Below are 20,856 nucleotides of genomic sequence, written 5' to 3'. Positions count from 1 at the left end.
TGTGGCGCAAGTTATATCCTCTGACTGTCCAAGAAGTCTTACACAACTTGTATCATCACTGGACACCCAATTGTGGTATTTCCGAAAATACTGTTTCTGAAGAAGCATGGGCCCCACTCTGTAACAGGGCGGATTCTCTGGCCCCAAGCAGGTATGCAGGCTGTCCCCTGCCTCAGAGGACTGCCACAGCCTCTGCAGTGGTTGAGCAACTCTGTGGTTCTGACCAGAGCCTGTGGACCGCCTCTTGGGGTCAGGGCCACCTAGAGTTGCATTCCATTACCATCTTATGGAGCAAGAGTTTTGCAACAGCAGTTCCTGCCCTGGAGAGCTGATGAGAACTTCTCTTTTGCAGAGTCAGCAACAAGGTGGGCAGGGAGGGGCAGGGAATGGAGGGAGGGAAGGGTTGAGGGGGGCAGAGCTGGGACTCCCAGAGCAATTAGGTCAAAAGAATCAGCATGCCTTCCTGGAGGTCACACCTGCTCAGATACTTCTATTAGAACATGGAGTTCAGACCCGCCTGGTGAACTAATGGGATAGAGGGGACCTAGCAGAAAAGCCCAAGTTCAAAGCAGAAGCAAGATGCTCCTGGATGAGAACTCATCAGGAGGAAATCAGGGGCCAAGAATGGGAGAAAAGTCCCCCTGGTTGGGAGCAAAAGAGGGCAATGCTGGGAACCAGCCTCTAGCTTAACACTACTCCCCAGAGGGTTCCCTGTGCTCACAGGCTGGGGGTGCCCCGGGAACAATTATTTCTTTAACTAGAGGTGTGATGTAAGAAATTCGTGCACTCAGGGGAGGGGAGGGCACGTCCCTCAGCCCAGCCTGCACCCTCTTGCAGTCCAGGAGCCCTTGGGAGATGTCCAACTGATGGTTTAGGCCCACTCCCTGTGAGCCTGGCTTTTGGCTGAGTGGCGGGGAGCGTGCTGAGCACCAGGGGGCAGCTCCTGCATTGAGCGTCTGCCCCCTGGTGGTCAGTGCATGTCATAGCGACCGGTCATTCCACTCTTTTGTTGATTTGCATATTAGCCTTTTATTATATAGGATTGGATGTCACTCAGAAGTTCCAACATACATCAGTTTCCCCACTTTGTCAATCCATTCAGTGCTCAAGAAGATCGTATTTTATACCTAGTATATGCCCAAACACTGATTGGTTTGGGGATACAGAGAATATATATATATTAGGGGCCCACTGCACAAATTCGTGCACCTTATAAGGAACTGTGGGCCGCAAGGCTGCAGTGGGCACAGGGGTGGGTCTCGGCCCATCCTCCGCACCCCCGCCCAGCCCCTCCACTGCAGCCCCCAGTTCCCTGTCTGCCGGCAGCCCCACTCCCGCTGCCGCTGCTCCCACACGATGACAGCGCCTGCCCCACTCGCACCTGCTGACGGCACACAGCATTTGGGGCTGGCATCAGCAGTGGGTGCAGGCGGGGCCAGTGCCGTCAGCTGGTGCAAGCGGTGGCTGCTGCCCCAATCCCCCCTCAGGAGCAGGGGGAGGTAGAGAAGCCCTCAGGGGTGATTGGGACCAGCACCAGGTGCCAGCAGTGGGTGCAAGCAGTGGCTCCAGTGCCGGCAGCAGGTGTAAGCAGGACCGTCGCTGGCAGTGAGTGTGAGAGGCAGCTGCCAGCCCCGATCTGCCCCCAGGAGCAGGGGGAGGTGGAAAAGCCCTGAGGGGCAACTGGGGCCTGCAGCTGCTGCTCGCACCCACTGACAGTGCCAAGTGATCGGGGCCGGCGCCGGGCTCCGGCAGTAAGTAAGAGCAGCGGCTCTGGTGCCAGCAGCAGGTGCGAGCATCGGATGGGACCGCAGAGCGTGGGAGCAAAGAATTTTCAGTAACCACCAAAGGCTCGCCCCGATGACAGCAACCAGCACCCCACCTTGGTCTGGCGCCCCTGCTCACCTGCTCCATCATCCTGCTGTGACTGACGACCGCCATGTTCCACACTCTACCACCTGCTGCTCACGCCCACCATGTTCTGTGCGTACTCCCTAGTGGTCAGCGCACGTCATAGTGACCAGTTGTTCGGTTGTTCAGCCTGGTCTATTTGCATATTAGCCTTTTATTATAAAGGATGATACCTGCTTTCACAAACCTCACAGTGAGGAGTCAGAAGCAGCCAAATAGATGATTACAAAGCCCTGTAATTGAAGACATGATAGAGGAAGCCCAGGTGTGCTGTCCATGGAGGTGACCACTGGGCTGGATTTGAAAGGAAAGGGGAAGTTGGCCAGACTTAGAGGGTGGGAAAGAGCAGACCTAGAGGGTGAGAAATGCATGCCAGTCCCTGAGGAGGAACCAGAACAGTTCCTAGGGGAAGTGCAATTAGTTCCCTGTGTCTGAAGTTAAGGGTTCAAGGAGGTGTGGCCTGAAATGAGACTGGAGAAGCACACAGGGATCAGATGCAGGAGCACCAGGTACACAAGTCAGGAGTTTGACACTGAGGGTAATGGGGGGTCCTTACTTTAGAGAGATCATTCTGGTAGCAGAGTGGAGGATAAATTGAGGGGGGAAGACTTGAGGCAGAGAGTATTTAGGAGAATAGTGGTAGTAACAGTAGCAGCAACAGCAACAGCCAACACTACCAAGCACCATTTTAAGTGCTTCACACATGTAGACTCATTGAATTCAAGGAACAATAGGTGCCCTCATTATCCCCCTATTACAGTTGATCAAACTGAGACCAGGTGAGATTAAATATTTGCTCAAGGTCTACAACCAGTAAGTGACATGGCTGGTATCCTAAATCAGCCCGGCTGTGGAATCCACAGCTATTGCCCGACTTCATATATATTATTGATTTCAGAGAGAGGAAGAAAAAGGGAGAGAGAGATAGAAACATCAATGATGAGAGAATTATTGATCGGCTGCCTCCTGCACATCTCACACTGGGGATCGAGCCCACAACCCAGGCATATATGTGCCCTGACCAGGAGTTGAACCATGACCTCCTGGTCCATAGGTCAATGCTCAATTGCTGAGCCATGGGGCCTGGGCTATCACCTGACTATTGCAGTAGCTTCAGGGAGAATGAAGTGTTGCCTAACCCTGCCAGGGAAGATGGTGAGGAGAAGATAACTAAGAGAGATGTTAAGGAGAGAAAGAGGGAGGGGAGTGTGAGACATGGGGATAGGCATGGATGAGAGGAAGCTCTGGGAGAGAAGCACGTGTGAGTTTGCAGCATCTGTGGAACCTCAGGGGAGATTTTATGAGGTAAGTGCAAGTAAGAGTTTGAGCTGAGGAGAAAGCTTCAAAGAGAGGTTGGGAATTATAGGTATGAGAGACACAGACGAACTGGGTGGTCACCAAAGCCAAGGAAGGAGGTGGGCTGGCCTAGGAAGAGCAGGTAGAGAAGAGGAACATCTGATCTCAGGAATGAATTGAGAATAAAGTAACAAATGAAACCAAGAGAGGTTCAGGAGAAAGAAGAGAATGGGGTCAGTGGGATTAAGTGATGCAGAGATCAAATGAGATAGCACTTGAACAGTAACCATTTCACCATAAATAAATTTAAAAAGCACACAGCAGGCTGGGGAGAAAATAGTTTACCATAACTGAAAAATGTGAGATAGTGTGAGTAGAGAGATTAACAGGCCCTTTTATAAACTGATGGTGGGAGAGTAAACAGGCACAGTCTTCTCAAAGGGCGATGTGGTCTTGTTTATCAAAATTTAAATGTGCCCCATGAGCCCTGACCAGGTGGCTCAGTTTATTGGAGCATCTGCCCATACATCAAAAGGTTGCAGGTTCAATTCCCAGTCAGGGCACATACCTAGGTTTTGAGTTCGATCCCCAGGCATGTACAGGAGGCAACTTTTCTCATACCTTCATGTGAAAATTGAAAAAAAAAATAGTTTAAAGAATTTACACATCCCCAGATATAAACCAGCAAAATTATACTTAAGCTACAGAAACATACAGAAATATTCCCAAAGATGCTCATAGGAAGAAGCTAAGTATCCATCTATAAGACAATCATTATGTAAATCATTATACATACATACCATGAACCACTATGTCGTCATTACAAAGAGTGAGATGGATCTCTATGTAAATGATGAGGAATAGGTCCATGATACATTCTTTTTTTAAAAAAATATATTTTTATTGATTTCAGAGAGGAAGGGAGAGGGAGAGAGAGATAGAAACATCAATGATGAGAGAGAATCGTTGATTGGCTGCCTCTCGCACGTCCCACACTGAGGATCGAGCCCAGACTGGAATCAAACCAGGACCTCCTGAGTCATGACTCAACCACTGAGTCATGCCGGTCGGGTCATGATACATTCTTAAGCTGTAGAAAATATAAATAGTTAAATATGTTATATTTTTATTAAGGAAGGAAAGAAAACATGTTTGTATCTGCATGGGGAAGTCTTGGGAAGGCAAATATTAGTGAACAGAGGGATGGAAGGGTATCTTTCGAGTTTTACTTTATAGGCTTTTGTATTTCTATATTCTTGACAATATGCATGCTTCATTTTAATAACATTAAAGCAGTCTTCTTTAAGAAAGGGGCTGTTGGGTTCAGTAATCCAAAGGTCATTGGTAACCCTGGCAAAAGCTGTTTCAGCAAGCAATGGGAAGGAAGCTAGTTTCAGTGGGTTGAGCAGTGAACAAGAGGCAGCCAAGTGGACACAGCTGCTTTGTCAAGAAGTTTACTTGTGAAATGGAGGGCACAGGGGAGCAGTACCTAAAGGGATCCTAGTACAGAGGAAAGGAGAGAAAGACATAAAGAAGGTGGTTGAAGGACAAAGCGCCGGGAGGCAGGATCCTCCAGGATGTGAGAAGCAGTGGGTCCCACAGCCAGGTGCAGGAATTCACCAGAAAGAGAGGAGGGACACTGCTCACACTGACCCTAGAAGAAAGGAACAAAGTGCCTGGCGAGTTCAGGCAAGTCTGTCAGCTGGAATCTGGGCTTGCCTGCAGCTTCCTTTTATAGGAGGTGAAGATTTAAAAAGCACAGAGACAGAGATGGACTAGGGCAAACCTCCACCTTCAGACTGGCAGTCCCCTCCAGAAGCCATTAGGTAGGAAGGCCTGAACATCCCCAGCACTCACACGGCATCTCCTGGTGGAGCCTTGGCCTGGAGCCAGAGTCCTAGGACAGACCTATTGGTCCTCTGTGGGAACACCTCCCCTGGTGGGCCTCTCAGATTTCCCCCTTGGAAGCCCTGCCTCAGAAGTGTCTCCATAAAGTCTGATTCACTTTTTTCCTGCCCAACAGCCCTAACTGCTGCCGAGCCCTGAGTCACAGCGGAAGTACCAGAAGTAACTTCAGTAGCAACAGCAGCCACAGCAGCCACAGCAGGTAAGTGAGCTGTTCAGTCTTAGAACTACTGGGGACATATTTCTGATGGAAGGGACTTGGAAACCTCAGTCTGGGTCCCCTGAGAACTGAGGTGATGAACTGCAGACTCTTAGAGCTAAAGATAACTGTCTTTGCCAGACAGCACAGTACAAAAGAACTTTCTGCTTATAGAGAAAAACAGAAATATTCTCCATCTGCACTATCCAGTATGATAGCCACTAGTCACATGTGGCTCCTGGGCACTTAAATGAGGCTCATGTGACTGAGGAACTCATTTTTTTTAATTAAATTTAAGTAGCCACCTGTGGCTAGTAGTCATTATTTTGGGCAGTGCAGATCTAGAACAATCTCCTCATTTTCCAATGAACCACATCAAGGCTCAGAGACAAATGACTTGTCCAAGCTCACGCTGATCATTTACAGCAGAACCAGGATTGGAAACTGGCTCTTAATTCACCCCACCATCAACATGCATGTGGTGGGCTCAGTGGAAATGAAATCAACCGAATGAAAATCAAGAAGTGGGCCGGTTGGGAAATGTCCAATCTGGGCTCTTTTTTCTATGCCTTTCATACTCAGTTGTCTGGAACTGGGAGGTACCTAATGGAGTTCAGAAACCTCAGGCTGAGCTATAGCCCCTTGTGATAGTGGACAGAATATACAATTTGGGGTCAGGTAAAAAAAAAAGTCTTTAAAACTGCTTAACACCCAGTTCATCTGTGTCATTCTAGGTGAGTTGCCTAAGTCCTAGAGTCTTCGTTTCCTCATTCAGGAAGCACATGTTGTCATGAGGATTAAATGACATTGATTCTAAAAAGCACTTTTTTCAGAAAAAAAAAGTACTCAGAGGTACTCACCAGTACTGCTAGGGTGACTACTGTTATCCGGGTAAGATGCACCTTGAAGTCAGCCTGGACAGTGGACCGGCTGCTTTCCCTTGCTTGGGGATGTAGCGGGAGAGACAGCATGCTGTTAGTTGACAAACTATTTCAGTAATAATGATCATAACAAGAAATGCAAACATCATGCTTGATACTGTCTTAAGTGCTTTTTGGGTAATCTCTCATTTCATCTTCAGCCTCATTTTACAGATAAGTAAACTGAGACTCAGAAAGGAAAGGTCACTTGCCAGGAGTTGCTCAGCTCGCAGAGTTCTTAACCACCACTCCCACCCTCTTCTCTCTGTGTGTAAGGAGCTTCTGCCTGATGTTAGCATCGCCTGACCAGGAATCATTGCATTCTTCTTTAACAAGGGAAAGAAAGATGTGACAAAGAATGTTTGCTAAACAGTGGGACTCAAAGGTTCTTTCCTTGGGGTAGGCAGCTTGGGTGAGTTGGCCACAGGCTCTGAGCACTCACTGGGCGAGAGACAGGCGTAAGGAGTGGTGGAGAGATTGAGGTCGCTAGGTGTGAGTTTAGGAGGGAGTGGTGAATTTGTGTTCACTACTCTGCCTGTATTTATCCTTTCAATTGCAATCAAGAGCAACTATGACATAACATATTCTTAGTGTCACTCAACACTGCTTTCAAAAATGTGTTAGGACTTGAGTGGGATTTTAACTTTCACCAAAAAGCTTCCTTTTCCAAATTAGATAGTCTTGGCTCCAAAGCTGAAAGCTACTGCAGACTCAATCCCAAGTATACAAGCCAAGGACGAAGAGCAATGACCTAAGAGGGGCTCATGGTCAAAGCAGATGTTTGGGGGCTGAGGTGAAAGACAAGGAGAGGTGTAATGGGGCCCCCATTTGAGGCTAGGGGTTCTCAAATGGATGTGGCATAGAGAAGAAATCTGTGAGGCTCTAAAGATTCCTGGGGTAAGTGGGGTGGAGACAGGGGGCATTAGATCCAAGGGAAAAAGCTACCGACTCTCCAGAAACTTGTTCCATCTCCTTTGTCTTAATGAGCTGTTCTCCTTTCAGGTATGAAAGATGTTTAAGAGAGGTAGTGCTGCTGGATAGTAAGCCCAGGGAAGCCTGAGGCAGCTAGAATGTGGAGAGAGTCAGACAGAACAGAGGCTACTGAGATCAGGGCACAGATGAGAGAAATCTGCCCTAGCCGGTTCGGTCAGTGAATAAAGCATCAGCCTGCCTGTAGACTGAAGGGTCCCAGGTTCAATTCTGGTCAAGGGGACATAACTCGGTTGCAAGCTCCATCCCTGGCCCTGGTCAGAGTGCGTACAAGAGGCAACTAATGGATGTGTCTTTCTCACATTGATGTTTCTCTCTCTGCCACTCTGTCTCTCCCCCTCCCTTCCACTATTTCTAAAAATCAATGGGAAAATATCCTCAGGTGAGGAGTAACAAAAAGAAGGGGGAAAACAAAGATGAGAGAAATCTGTGCAGTCCTGGGCAAACCATTTCCTTTGTGTGGGTCTGTCTCTTCATCTGTGAAAAGGAAAGATTGTCTAGGAAATGCCACAGGTCCTTTCCCAGTATGAACCTTCCCAGTCCATAAAATGTCTAGTGATCAAAGATCTGACCTGGGATTTAAATATTCATGCTATCAAGAGTATCCTTCAGCCTCTAGGACTCCACCCCACAATTGAGCAATCACATCCACCACTCACTTCCTCCACTGGGTTCTCACCACCGCCACCCTTGCAGTCAGGCACATCTGCTCTTCGGAGGTGTCCTACAGGTGAAAAGCCCAGAATCATGGTAAGTCTTGGGACACTCACCCCTCCCGCCATTCAGAATGTCTCTGTTCTCTGTCTCCCTGGACACCAGCCTCCCACTTATTCCAGGCATCTTTCCCTACTCTTAGTGGGTCTCACTCACACCCCTGGGTCTCTTTATTCTCTCTGTTTAGGCTACCCTGTCTTCAAAAAGAGGGTTTCTGCACCTTTCCCCTACACCTCTCTCCAACAACCACTTAGGGCAACTCAATTCCCACCCCCTTCCCTTCCCAACTCAGCCAACTCTCTCTCTTTGCTTTGGACAAAAATGGTGTGAGAAAGGACCAGACACTGTAGAGTCCCTCCTCCCATATATTAAATGCAAATATATGTGGATGATATTTATAGAGATAAAAAAAATACTGGAATTGTATTAAAATGACAGACTTTTGTTGTTGTTGTTGTTGTTTAAAAGATTGCTATAAATTATTGGAATCTTATAAAGTCCTCATTCTATAGCATTCTCATGAAATAAGCTAGAATCATCCCATTCATGTTATTTCTGAACTACCGCAAAATTGAGCTGGCAATTTTGCTGAAAGAGAATCTCCTGCTGGGTCACCAAGAACATGACTGAGTGATCAGGAGGGCCCAGCCAGTTCCAGGGAGTTTGGTTTATCATTCCTAAAAGGGCTGTTTCTTTCATTCTGGGTTTAAGAATAGCAAAGAAAGCAATGTACAAACATCAAACAATGGGAGTGAACTACACACAGGTTGGCTAATGATATCTCAAGACTTTAACTTACAAATATATTTAATATATGACCTCTGATTGTGGTATTGTTGTTGTGTTATAATAATGTATGAAATAATTGTTGTGTGAAGTATTTGCTGTATGGAAACCCCCAATACTCTGTAACTTCCAAAATTAATGAATACCCCAATATCTTGATGTAAAAGCTCTGTGCCCTTAAAATGTAAATGCCCTGCTCCCAGTATAAGGCACACTGTCTGGCCCACACTGATAAGGACACAACTTGTTTACCACGTCTATATAACCCCGGGACCATCTTCAACTGTGGTCTCGGGGTTATATAGACCGTGGTAAACAAGTTATGTCCTTACACTTTAAAGGCGCAGAGCTTTTACATCAAGATATTAAGATAATCATTAATTTTGAAAGTTACAGAATATTAAGGGTTTCCATACAGCAAATACTTCACACAATAATTATTTCATACATTAGAAAAATTACATTATTATAACATGTTGCCAAATGATCCTGTGTAGTTCTTAACTAGCTGGGTATTCTATGATACATACTACAGTTGATGTCATCTATTATTTATAAGGGTAATGGCCATCGACATGGCAGCCCACAGACTGGGCAGTCCCTAGGATCTCTTTAATGGTTCCAGAAAGTTCTCTAGCTAAAGATTGGTGCCATATCTGTCAGGCAATATTGACAATCTCATCAAAAGTGGTATTTCCACTGTGTGGATGTTTTTCTGTTTCTGTCTCTTGGAGGTTCCTAGAGGGCTTTGGAGGTCAGGGCAGAGGCAGAGCTACCACTTCAAGCTGGGTCTGTCTGTTCTGAATGGTCAGTTACAATGTTATCCTCAAGCCCTTCCAATCACCTGTTGCCTTGGCAATGTCATCACCAATCTTTTTGGGAGACAGATCCAAGGAGCTGACCTTGGGGTGGAGGGCAGATATGGCACCCACTCTCAGATACAGAACTTTGATCTCATTGAGGTAGAACTTAGGGACATGATGGTGGGGGGTGCGGGGGCTGGTATTGGAAGAACCTGGATTTGGGATGAATGAAGAAAGTTGCATTTGGCCTCCTCTGATCCTAAAGCTCAGAGGTGTGATTTTTTTTTTTTTTTTTTTTTTTTTTTAAGAAGCAGGTCTGCAGACTGAAAATGTGGAGGGGCCATTTGCACTTAGTTGGAATTTTGGCTGCAGGACTTCTAGGCTCTGGGACCACAGGCTGGTCTCTGAGCCTCACTGTGTCTGTCTTCTCCTGGTTAAACAGGGGCTTAATCATATCTATTTGTAACAATCAAGAGAGATCATGTAGGCACAAAGTAGATCTCGTGTCATCTTCCTATCTTCCTTTCCTTAGTTTCTCCCTTTAACAGCCAAAACATCACCTCTAGGGATTGGTTACAAAACAAACAAACAACAAAACATTCTCTCCACCCCCCTCCACTCATCCCCACCCCCACACCTGGCCCGTGGCTGGAGGTCATGGCCCTGGCCGGGTGGCCTGGTTCTCCTTTCTGAATTCTCTACTTCTGTCCTGACTTGCATGGGAGTGGAGCTCACCCATATAACTGCAGCCTGGCCCCAGCACAGTCGAGCACCGGATTCTCTAGAATGAGGGTTCATCTTATAACAGGACAACCAAGGAGTCCAGGCTGCCTCCTTCAGCCAATTAAGCAGAGACAGGGTTGAATCATATATGAGTGTTTATTTCAATAATGCCAGCAGTATGGGAGAGCAGCAGGTCATCCACAAAAATCTGCTCTGCACTCCATCATAAGTCAGCTGCTTATATTGGAGAGAGGGACAAAGATTACGTGGCGAAGTAGGAATTACAGGCATGGAAAGCAGGCATAGAACAATCATTACAGGTTACAAGTCATGCGGGCTGGGGCAGGGATTGCAGGAGAGTGGGTGCCTCCGGGCATCCCAGGACCAGCTTACAGGTAATAGGGGTAGGGGTTGTAAAGAACAGGCACCTCCTGGATTAGATTGTTAGATTGTTTCAGCCAGGAGGCTGTAAACCTTTCCATAATGATAGGCAGTTCTTGGGAAAGGAGGATGGACTACATTCCGATGTTAGCTCCCATGTCCCAAGGTGTACAACTCTCAGCGAGGTTAGAACATGTTTTCTCTAATATTTCACTGCCTATGGATTCTTCTAAGATTTTTATGATCTTACATTTAAGTTTTTATCCATTTTGAGTTTATTTTTGTGTATGGTGTAAATTTGTGTTCTAGTTCCATTTTTTTGCATGTATCTGTCCAATTTTCCCAACACCATTTATTGAAGAGACTGTCTTAACTCCACTGTATGCTCTTGCCTCCTTTGTCAAATATTATTGATTTCTGGGTTCTCTGTTCTGTTCCATTGGTCTATATGTGTGTTCTAGTGCCAGTACCAGGCAGTTTTGAGACAGTGGCTTTGTAAGATAGCTTGATATCTGGTATTGTGATCCCTCCAACTTTGTTCTTTCTCAGGATTGCTGCGGCTATTCAGGGTCTTTTTTTATTCCATATAAATTTTTGGAGTTTGTTCTAGGTCTGTGAAATATGCCATTGGCATTTTAGAATGTGCTTTCTCTAATCAGAACAGAACCCTCATGGTTAACAGAGCATGATTAATATTTCTTACTAGAGGCCTGATGCACAAAATTCGTGCAAGGGGCTTGGCTCTCGCAGCCCTGGCTTCATCCGGAAGGTCTTCCGGCTGTCTGGTCTAATTAGCATATTACACTTTTATTATTATAGATCATTGTAGCTGGTCCCCAATATTCTATTTCTGCCCCTAACAATCAATGAAGCATGTTTTCCTGCTGCTGCCTCTTCTCATAGGGAAGTTTCTGCAGCTGCCCCAGCCCTGCCTTCTCACAGCTGATGTGCATAGATGTGGGGTTCTTCTCTCTGCAGGCACAAGCTCTCTGCACCCACCAATGATCATCCTCTTTCAAAGGTGGGTCTTCTTCTAGGTCATCTGTTCCCTTAAGCACATCTCTGATCATCTGCTCATAGAAATGAGTCACCCTTAACCTCATAAGTAAAGTGGACTTAACCCTGGGGCTCTGAGCAAACTTGCTTTTGATCAAGAGACTAACTACAGAGCCAGTGATTTCTCTCAAGTCTTGCTGACAACACTGGCCAAACCAGCTCTATTATCTGCCTCTTCCCCCTACCACCCCATTCGCCTTGACAGATAGGGCCACATCCTTATCATCACATCTTTCTGCATTCATGGACTGATTGAATCTGCTCTATCTGTGGTCTCCATGTGCTGAGAAGGCCATTTATCTGGCCCCCATCAGTTAGGGGAGAAAGTAATACCTTCTCAGAAAGGTAAAGACTGAGAATTCCATCACTTCAGGAGAAAGGGGCATTATTTTTCCAATTTCTTTCAACATCACTACGCTTTCTTCTTTGCTACAAATGATTGATAATAACAGGCTTTTTTCTGCTAAAGCAAAAAAACTTCCTAGGAGTTTTGTTGTTGATGACATTGTTTTAATATTTGTATTTGCTTTGTAAGGCTATACATCTTTGGTTAATCTTTTTTAAATTGAGATATAATTCACATACCATGAAAGTCACCCATTTAGAGTGTACTACACAGTAATTTTAATATATGCACAAAGTTCATACAACCATCACCACTATCTAATTCCAGAACACTTTCATTACCCTGAAAAGAAATCCTGTACTTATTAACATTCTGCCTGTCCTGACACCCCCGTCATCCCTGGCAACCACTAATGTACTTTCTGTCTCTACTGATTTGCCTAGTCTGAATGTTTCACATACATGGAATCATACAGTCTAAAGTGTTTTGTGTGTGGCTTTTTTCACTTACAATACTGTTTTCAAGGTTTATCCATATTGTAGCGTGTATCAGAATTTCCTTCCTTTTTATGGTTGAATAATATTCCATATTTATCTCTTTATCAGCTAATGGGCACTTAGATTGTTTCTACTTTTTGGCTTTTAAGCTGCCATGAACATTGATGTTCAGGTTTTTGTGTAGACAGAAGTTTTCATTTCTCTTGGGTATATATCTAGGAGTGGAATTGCTGGGTCATATGCTGACTCTATGTTTAACTTTTGAACAACTGACACCTGTTTTCCAAAGTAGCTGCACCATTTCACATTCCCACCAGCAATGTATGAGGAGCCCAATTTCTCCACATCTTCCTCAATATTATCATTTTTTTAATTATTATTATGAGCATCCTAGTGAGTGTGAAGTAATTCCTGAGACTTTTATTTTATGTTTTTCTCTTTAACACTGGGTTCCATTTGGAGGAGGGTTACAGACTTGCATATGGTCACAGGATGCTCATAGCTTATAATAAAGAAATGACACAATGGTGATGTATTTTGTGGTTCAAAAGAAAGTCAATTAAGTAGCTGGTTTACTTTAGTCCATTGCCTCTTTGTAAACTGGGATAATATTTTAAAGAGGCTGCAGCTTCCCCCAGAAGCAAGCTCTCCACAGATCCTGTAACAAGGGCAGAATCAACAGAGGTGGGTTTATCTGGGTGTGCTGGGGAGTTAGGAATGGATGAAGGTATGCACTGGCAGGACAAGAAGGGTCCCCACCAGGACTGGGGAGCCACCAAAACAAGGATAGTATGTCTCCACCTGCCTTCTCTGCCTCTTGCTTCCCCTTCTCCTTATTCTGGGAGCATCCTGGCTTCTCTGGCCCCTTGCATGGCAGAATTGGACTGTCCAGAGCTCCCATGATAATCTGTTACATTCCCACCTACTTGGAGAATCAGTCAGTCAACCACCTGCTTATCATTTTTAATATGTTTTTTCAAACTATACAAATACACTCAGAGAAGACCTCCTGCCTCCCAAAAGAACAATGCTGGAACATGCTAACTGAGTAAACTTTCTTCTAGCTCAAGGATCCCAAAACACTATGCTGCTACCACTCAGTTTTTCTAGAACACTCTTTTTAAAATAACTTACAGAAAGTTGGACAAAGGGATTATTCTCAAAGTTTATAGATAAACTCAAATGGATTGCCTGCTTAATCCCCCACATTGAGAACTGAATGGCACCACATTTTTCTGACATTAAACTCAGTCTCCACAGTCAGGGATGCTCACCACTGAGGTATCCAAGAAAATAGGCTTGGTAGATATTATGGAAAGGAAAGTTTCCACAGTGATTTGAGTGATGGCAATGTTGTGAAAAGTGTTAAGAACCTCTCTCTGACTTTGAAGGGAACTACGGTATACTCTTTTCATGAAACGTACCACTTATAACTAAATGTGCCTCAGAATGTTAGAGTTAGTGTCCCTACTATTTCCTGAAGTGAAATTTACTTTCATTTAATATACAAGTCAATGCAAAGAATCCTATCCAAGCTTCGTGAGCAGAAAGGCTAGAATCTGGGGAGACTTTATTGTGCAGTAACACTCATCTCTCTTCCCTAGGCCACAAATATGGACTTCTTAAATATAAAAGAACTTCTGGAGAATTACACCTGGGACGAGTTCGCCAATTATAGTGACATCACTGACATGACCTTTGCGCCAAACTCTGTCCTATGTGAGCCAGAATCTCTGGATATCAACAGGTTTGCTCTGATGGCCATCTATGTCCTGGTCTTCTTGCTGAGCCTGCTGGGAAACTCCCTGGTGATGCTGGTTGTCTTATACAGCCAGGTCAACCGCTCTGTCACTGACATCTACCTGCTGAACCTGGCTATCGCCGACCTGCTCTTTGCCCTGACCTTGCCTATCTGGGCTGCCGCCAAGACAACGGGCTGGATCTTTGGCACACCCCTGTGCAAGGTGGTCTCACTCCTGAAGGAAGTCAACTTCTACAGTGGAATTCTACTCCTGGCCTGCATTAGCGTGGACCGCTACCTGGCCATTGTTCATGCCACACGCACTCTGACTCTGAAGCGGCACTGGGTCAAGTTCATATGCTTAGGCATCTGGGCTCTATCTCTGATCCTGTCCCTGCCCGTCTTTGTCTTCCACAGGGCCGTCTACCCACCTAATTCCGGCCCAGTCTGCTACGTAGACATGGGTGCCAATACAACTAAATGGCGCATAGTGATGCGGGCCCTGCCCCAGACCATTGGCTTCCTCCTGCCACTGCTGGTCATGCTGATCTGCTATGGGCTCACCCTGCGCACACTGTTTCAGGCCCAAATGGGGCAGAAGCACCGGGCCATGCGGGTCATCTTTGCTGTCGTGCTCGTCTTCCTGCTCTGCTGGCTGCCCTACAACCTGGTCCTGTTGTCAGACACCCTTATGAGGATCGGGATGATCAAGGAGACCTGTGTTCGCCGAAACGACATTGGCCGGGCCCTGGATGCCACCGAGATTCTGGGCTTCCTCCACAGCTGCCTCAATCCCCTCATCTACGCCTTTATTGGTCAGAAGTTTCGCCATGGACTCCTCAAGATTATGGCCATCCATGGCCTGATCAGCAAGGAGTTCTTGACCAAGGAGAGCAGGCCTTCCTTTGTTGGCTCTTCTTCAGGGAACACTTCTACTACCCTCTAAGACCCCCATTGCTGTTGTAGCCCCATTGGGCTCTTCCCCTCACATCAGCACCCAAGCCTCATGACTATAGTCCACTGGCTATTCACAGTCTCTGTGTCAAGACAGCCTCACATTGTGGTCACAGAAAGTTTCTGAGGCTATGACTTTACCTGGCCCCCTGATCCGGTTCAGAAAGCCTGCCCTGGCTCTCCACCCCTTACTGTAATTACTATGTCAAATGCTAGAGCTCTGTCCATCCTACCACTGAGCCCATAGCACTCTATCCTCTGAGACATTTCAAAGACATCATTTTAAGTGAGTTCCAAAAGTTCCCACCCTTGGGAGCCATTAGTGACAAACACCGTAGTTGCTTTCCTAACTCCTACTTTCCTTGCTTGCAAGCAAAGTCTGTTTCTCTTAAAAGAGGCCAAAAATGACAGATACTCACTTATATGACTTTCCTAAGCTAGGAGTGGCCACATCATCTAGTTATGGGTAGAAAGACTTATAGGCAAGAGTGTGCTAGTAAACCAGTCTCCTGGGGAGGGAGGTAGGCGGGGGGAGTCCTGATCTGTAGTGTTTGCCAAGTCTCATATTATAAATGTTCCCACCATGGCAATTTCAAGGGTGGTGGTATTCAACAACGAGCTCACAGAATTCTAGAAAATGTAATAATCTGTATCCACAAGCAGGTACAAACTGGCTTCAGCAAAAACATGGTTAAGAGGAGTCTGCTGGAGCCAGGGACTCTCAGGAAATATTTCTGATTATAAAAGGAGAGATTCACACACTTACCCATCCTTGGATCTTGCCTTGGAATATGGTTATAGGATATGGTATGTGGCACTGAGGTGCCAATTGTGTGACAATGAGGCAAAAAGCCTAACACACATAGGCTGATGGAGCCAAAGGATAAAAGAACCTGAAAATCAAGAGCCCATAAATAAACCTAAGCAAGCATAATAATACAACTGGTCCCTTACCTTATACCAGATACAAAAAATAACTCAAACTAGATAGAAGACCTAAACATAAGAACTAAAACTCTACAAATCTCATAAGAAAACAAAGGGGTAAAAGCTTTACGACATTGGATTTGGGCAATGATTTCTTGGATATGACACCAAAAAAATAGACAACAAAGGAGAAAACAGTTAATTTGGTCTTTATCAAAGTTAAAAACTTTTGTGCATCCAAGGAAACTCTCAACAGAATAAAAAAGCAAACCACAGAATGGGAGAAAATATTTGCAAATCATATACCTTATGAGGGGTTAATATCCAGAATATATAAATAATTGCTACAACTCAACTCAAATAAAACAAAATAAAATGACATTTAAAAATGGGCAAAGGATTTAGAGAATATAAATTTCTCCAAAGAACACATACAAATAGCTATGGAAATGTATATACTAATAATTATGGAAATGGATATCAAAACCACAATGATGCACCACTTCACACCCATTAGGATGACCTTTGTTAAAACAAACAAAAGAAGTGTTGGCGAGGAAATGGAGACACACTGGAACCCTTGTGCATTGCTAGTGAGAATGTAAGATGTTTCAGCCACTGTGGAAAACAGTATGGTGGTTCCTCAAAAAATTAAACATAGAATTATTGTATGATCCAGCAATTCCATTTCTGAGTTATAGCCAAAAGAACTAAAAGCAAAGACTCAAGTAGGTACTTATACACTAATGTTTATAGCATCATTATTCCAACAATAGCCAAAAGGTGGAAAAAATCCAAATGTCCATCAATGGATGACTGGATAAACGAAATGTGGTGTATATATATCCAATGGAATATTTTTCAGTCTTAAAAAGGAATGAAATTCTGATCTATGCTATAACATGAATAAACCTTGAAAATATTATGCTAAGTGAAATAAGCCAGACACAAATACTGTATGATTCCATGTATAGGAGGTACCTAGACTAGTTAAACTGATAGAGACAGAAAGTCAAATAGTGGTTACCAGGGGGTTGGAGGATGGGGAAATGGGTAGTTATTATTTAAAGGATACAGAATTCAGTTGGGGATGATGAAAAGGTTCTGGAGATGAGTAGTAGTGATAGTTGTACAACAATGTGAATATACTCAATGCTATTAAACTGTACAGTTAAAATGCTAAACTTTGTTATGCATATTTAATCACAAATTTTTTTTAAAAAACCTACTTCAAAAAGACAAACCCTGGAACTACCTACCTATAACTTCCTGTTAAGTGAAATAAATGTTTTTTTTTGCACAAATCACTTTTATATTTTGTTGTTATTGTTGTTTTATTGATTTCAGAGAGAGGAAGGGAGAGGGAGAGAGGAAAAGAAATATCAATGATGAGAGAGAATCATTGATCGGCTGCCTCCTGCACACCCAACCTGTGACCTCCTAGTTCATGGGTCAACGCTCAACCACTGAGCCACACCAGCCAGGCATGTACAAATCACTTTTAATTGGGTATTTCATTACTTGCAACAAAAAGCATATAAACTGCTATATAGAAGCCGGGCCAGTGTGAGCAGAGGTCCCTATTGGGGGTCTTTATAATAAATAAATCCCTTTGCTGTGTATTAGGTGCATGGAGAGAAGGACTGAAATAGAGATGGAGACCAGCCTTTCTCAGCACAAGCCTCCTGCTGCTGAACACATATTATGGAAAGAAATGTGCCCCAGGATCATCTGGTGCTTTTCCTGTCCTTGGGTGAAACAGTAGTCAGGTGCGTCAATGCTGGGACTCAGAAGGGCACAACTATCACCACTCTCTATCTCCAGAACCTTTTCATCATCCCAAACTGAATTTTGTATCCTTTAAACGAGGCATGCGGCCCGCTGGCTGCCAGTAAGTCCACCCAATCAGCCCATTGGATAGCAGGAAGCCAGAGCGCTTTCTTGAGCTCAACCAGCAACTCCCACTTTGAGTTTCACTTCACTCTCCTGTCTCCCACCCTTCACACACACACACACACACACACACACACACACACACACACACACCATTCAGGGTTTGACAAAAGGGAACCCCAGATGGAGAAATGATTGCGAAGATGTCACCCAGACAAACAAAGAACTTGACTCATTCCTTACAGTGTGTAATGAGTGCCTGTTGCTCTATCTCAAAACCCAGGCAGAGCTCCCAGTCATAGGCCTTATCTCTGAAGGGCCTCCGGTTCTGAGCAGCCTGCTAAGGAAGTAAGAAAGCAGGAGGACCCAAACTTCATAGTCACCAAACTTTTACCAGGTTCCACTCTCTTCATGGTAACAACTACCAAGGGGATAGCAGCCATGGCTATGAAAAGAGGCCTATGGGGCAATATATATAGAGATTGATTTCAGAGAGGGAGAGAGAGAGATGGAAACATCAATGATGAGAGAATCATTGATTGGCTGCCTCCTGCACAACCCCCACTGGGGATGGAGCCACAATCCGGGCCCGTGCCCTTGACCGGAATCAAATCTGGAACCCTTTAGTCCAAAGGCCACTGAGTCAAACCAGCTAGGGCATCATCAAAGTGATCTGCCTTTTGCATTCAGCAAACAGGATTAATTCAGCAACAATAATCCCTTTTTCCAAGCTCACGCTACGCCAGGCACTGTGCTAAGCTCAGGATCAAGTATGGCTGTGCTGCTCTGGCCAAGCCTTCAGAACAACTTCTGACTCAGCGGGAGGGAAGGCAGGGTAATGAGTATTTACCAAACATCTCAGTTGCCGGAGGGACCAGTGGTGTTCTGACTGGGCAAGGTAGACCAACCAAACAGCTACCTGACATGACTGTCAGTGGGAGGAGGCCAAACCAAGTTTCACTCTGGTTCCGGGACTCTGCTCTTTCCTCCTCCAACAAGGGCTAGAGGAAACCTGGCTCCCCAAGACCAATAAGAGGATAAAAGAAGCCCAGAAACAATGAGGCAGAGACAGTGTTGCACTTATGTGAGCTCTGTTAATATTCTTCTTTCTCTGTCTGCCTCCCTGTTTCTCTCTCTTTCTTTCCATATTTTTCTCTTTTCATCTCTCTCTCTCTCTCTCTCTCTCTCTCTCTCTCTCACTCACTCTCACACACACACACACACACACACACACATATACACACAGAGTCTTGGCACAAATAACCTACCAACTAAGCCAGCTCTAGGACAGGGCAAACCTAGGACCTGCCTTTGAGTCATTGATTTCTCTCTTCCCCACCCCACCCCCATGTTTCCAGACCTGAGTCCCTGAGTCAGGGCCCAGAGCCTTCCTGCCTAAAGCTGCCTGCTCAGTCTTGCTTCCAGAAGCATGTTTCACTACTTACACTAAGATCGTCTGTCTTTCTTCTCTGTCCCCTGAGTTTATGACATCTTCCTCCACCAAAAATCCCTTCCCCAGTCTCTGCAGGATGCACTCCCTTTGTTCATGAAATAGGAACACCCTCCATACTCTCAGGTGACATGATGAAGTACTCCAGTTTGCATGTCACATCGAACTCATTTCATGTAGAGCCACGTGGAGAACCACATCCCATGCAATAGCAGAGAGACCTAGAGCTCCCCTGGGTCACCCCTTTCAATACATAAATGAGGACACTGGGGCCCGAGCAAAGAAACTTGACCAAAATCTCCTGGCTGGATAGTAGCAAAGCCGGAATAAAAATTCCTAGTTCAGTTCACTGTTTAGATATTTTGCTTTTCTAATGGTGACATTTCAGGCACCTGACAAACATATGGGAAATATATACTACATGAACTTCTTAGAGCATCCCCCTCACACAGGTAGGCACAGCCAATTTCTTCAGTGCCAAGACTCATCTGGCCTTGCTGGAGTGGTTCAATGGTTGAGCACTGAGCATCAACCTGTGAACCAGGTGGTCCTGGTTCAATTCCCAGTCAGGACACATGCCCAGGTTGTGGGCTCAATCCCCAGTAGGGCAGGAGGCAGCCGATCAATGATTCTCTCTCATCATTGATGTTTCTATCTTTCTCTCCCTCTCCTTACCTCTCTGAAATCAATAAAAATATATATTTTTAAAAAAGACTCCTCTGGGCCCAGTGCTGGGATTGCTGGGATCTCAATCATTTGACAAAAGGGCCAGCTGAGGTTAGGGGCACAGATGTGGAGCAGGCTCAGATGGGGTCAGCCTATTCCTGACTAGCAGGCCGGACAGTTAAAAGGACAACCAAGCCCAACCCAAAGTTCAAAGGCAGGCAAAACTAGCCCTGGTCAGGGTGGCTCAGGTGGTTGGAGCATCATCCCATACACCAAAAGCTGGCAGGTTGATTCCCGGTCAGAACACATACCCAGATTGTGGGTTTGATGATGTTTCTCTCTCACATCAATCTCTCTCTGTCTCTCTCTCTCTCTCTCTCTCTCTCTCTCTCTCATCTCCCCCCCCCCCTTCTCCCTTCCATTCTCTCTTTAAAAAAATAAAAATTTTCAAAAAGAAGAAGTGGGGGATGGGAAGGGGATGTGGGAAGGACCTGAGATCACTGCCTCAACTCAAGGCCCCTCCCCCAGCAGCACAGGCAAAGGCACCTTCCCGGAGAAGACAGACACACCACGGATTTCCCAACAGAGCCTTGCAAAGTCTGGGGTCAGACACCTTCCCCTAGCCATAAGCAGGCCCCGCTTCTTATCAAAGCTGGCTCTGTGCCAACCGACCCAGAGGCTGGGTCAAACTTTTGATTCCC

The 20,856-nt window shown here is 45.4% G+C and overlaps 1 protein-coding gene across 4 annotated transcripts; it reads left to right on the top strand.

Moving 5' to 3' along the window:
- The first annotated feature begins 339 nt into the window (after positions 1-339).
- Positions 340-17,453, top strand: LOC103289325 (C-X-C chemokine receptor type 2). 4 transcript variants are annotated; one of them, XM_054723448.1, is made up of 3 exons: positions 340-365; positions 5,228-5,311; positions 14,129-17,453. In XM_054723448.1, exon 3 carries the CDS (start codon positions 14,138-14,140, stop codon positions 15,209-15,211), a length of 1,074 nt encoding a protein of 357 aa, XP_054579423.1. In that variant the 5' UTR covers positions 340-365; positions 5,228-5,311; positions 14,129-14,137; the 3' UTR covers positions 15,212-17,453. The 4 variants fall into 4 exon arrangements, with proteins under 4 accessions (XP_054579423.1, XP_054579425.1, XP_028006818.2 ...); XM_054723450.1 differs by lacking the exon at positions 340-365 and adding an exon at positions 5,004-5,030; XM_028151017.2 differs by lacking the exons at positions 340-365; positions 5,228-5,311 and adding an exon at positions 7,897-7,968.
- Positions 17,454-20,856: the final 3,403 nt, after the last annotated feature.

This window comes from Eptesicus fuscus, chromosome 11 (genome assembly GCF_027574615.1).
Source record: "Eptesicus fuscus isolate TK198812 chromosome 11, DD_ASM_mEF_20220401, whole genome shotgun sequence".
In the NCBI taxonomy this organism is placed as follows: Eukaryota; Metazoa; Chordata; class Mammalia; order Chiroptera; family Vespertilionidae; genus Eptesicus; species Eptesicus fuscus.
Note: the sequence above shows the minus strand (reverse complement) of the source record. Positions and strands in the feature narration are given on the sequence as shown.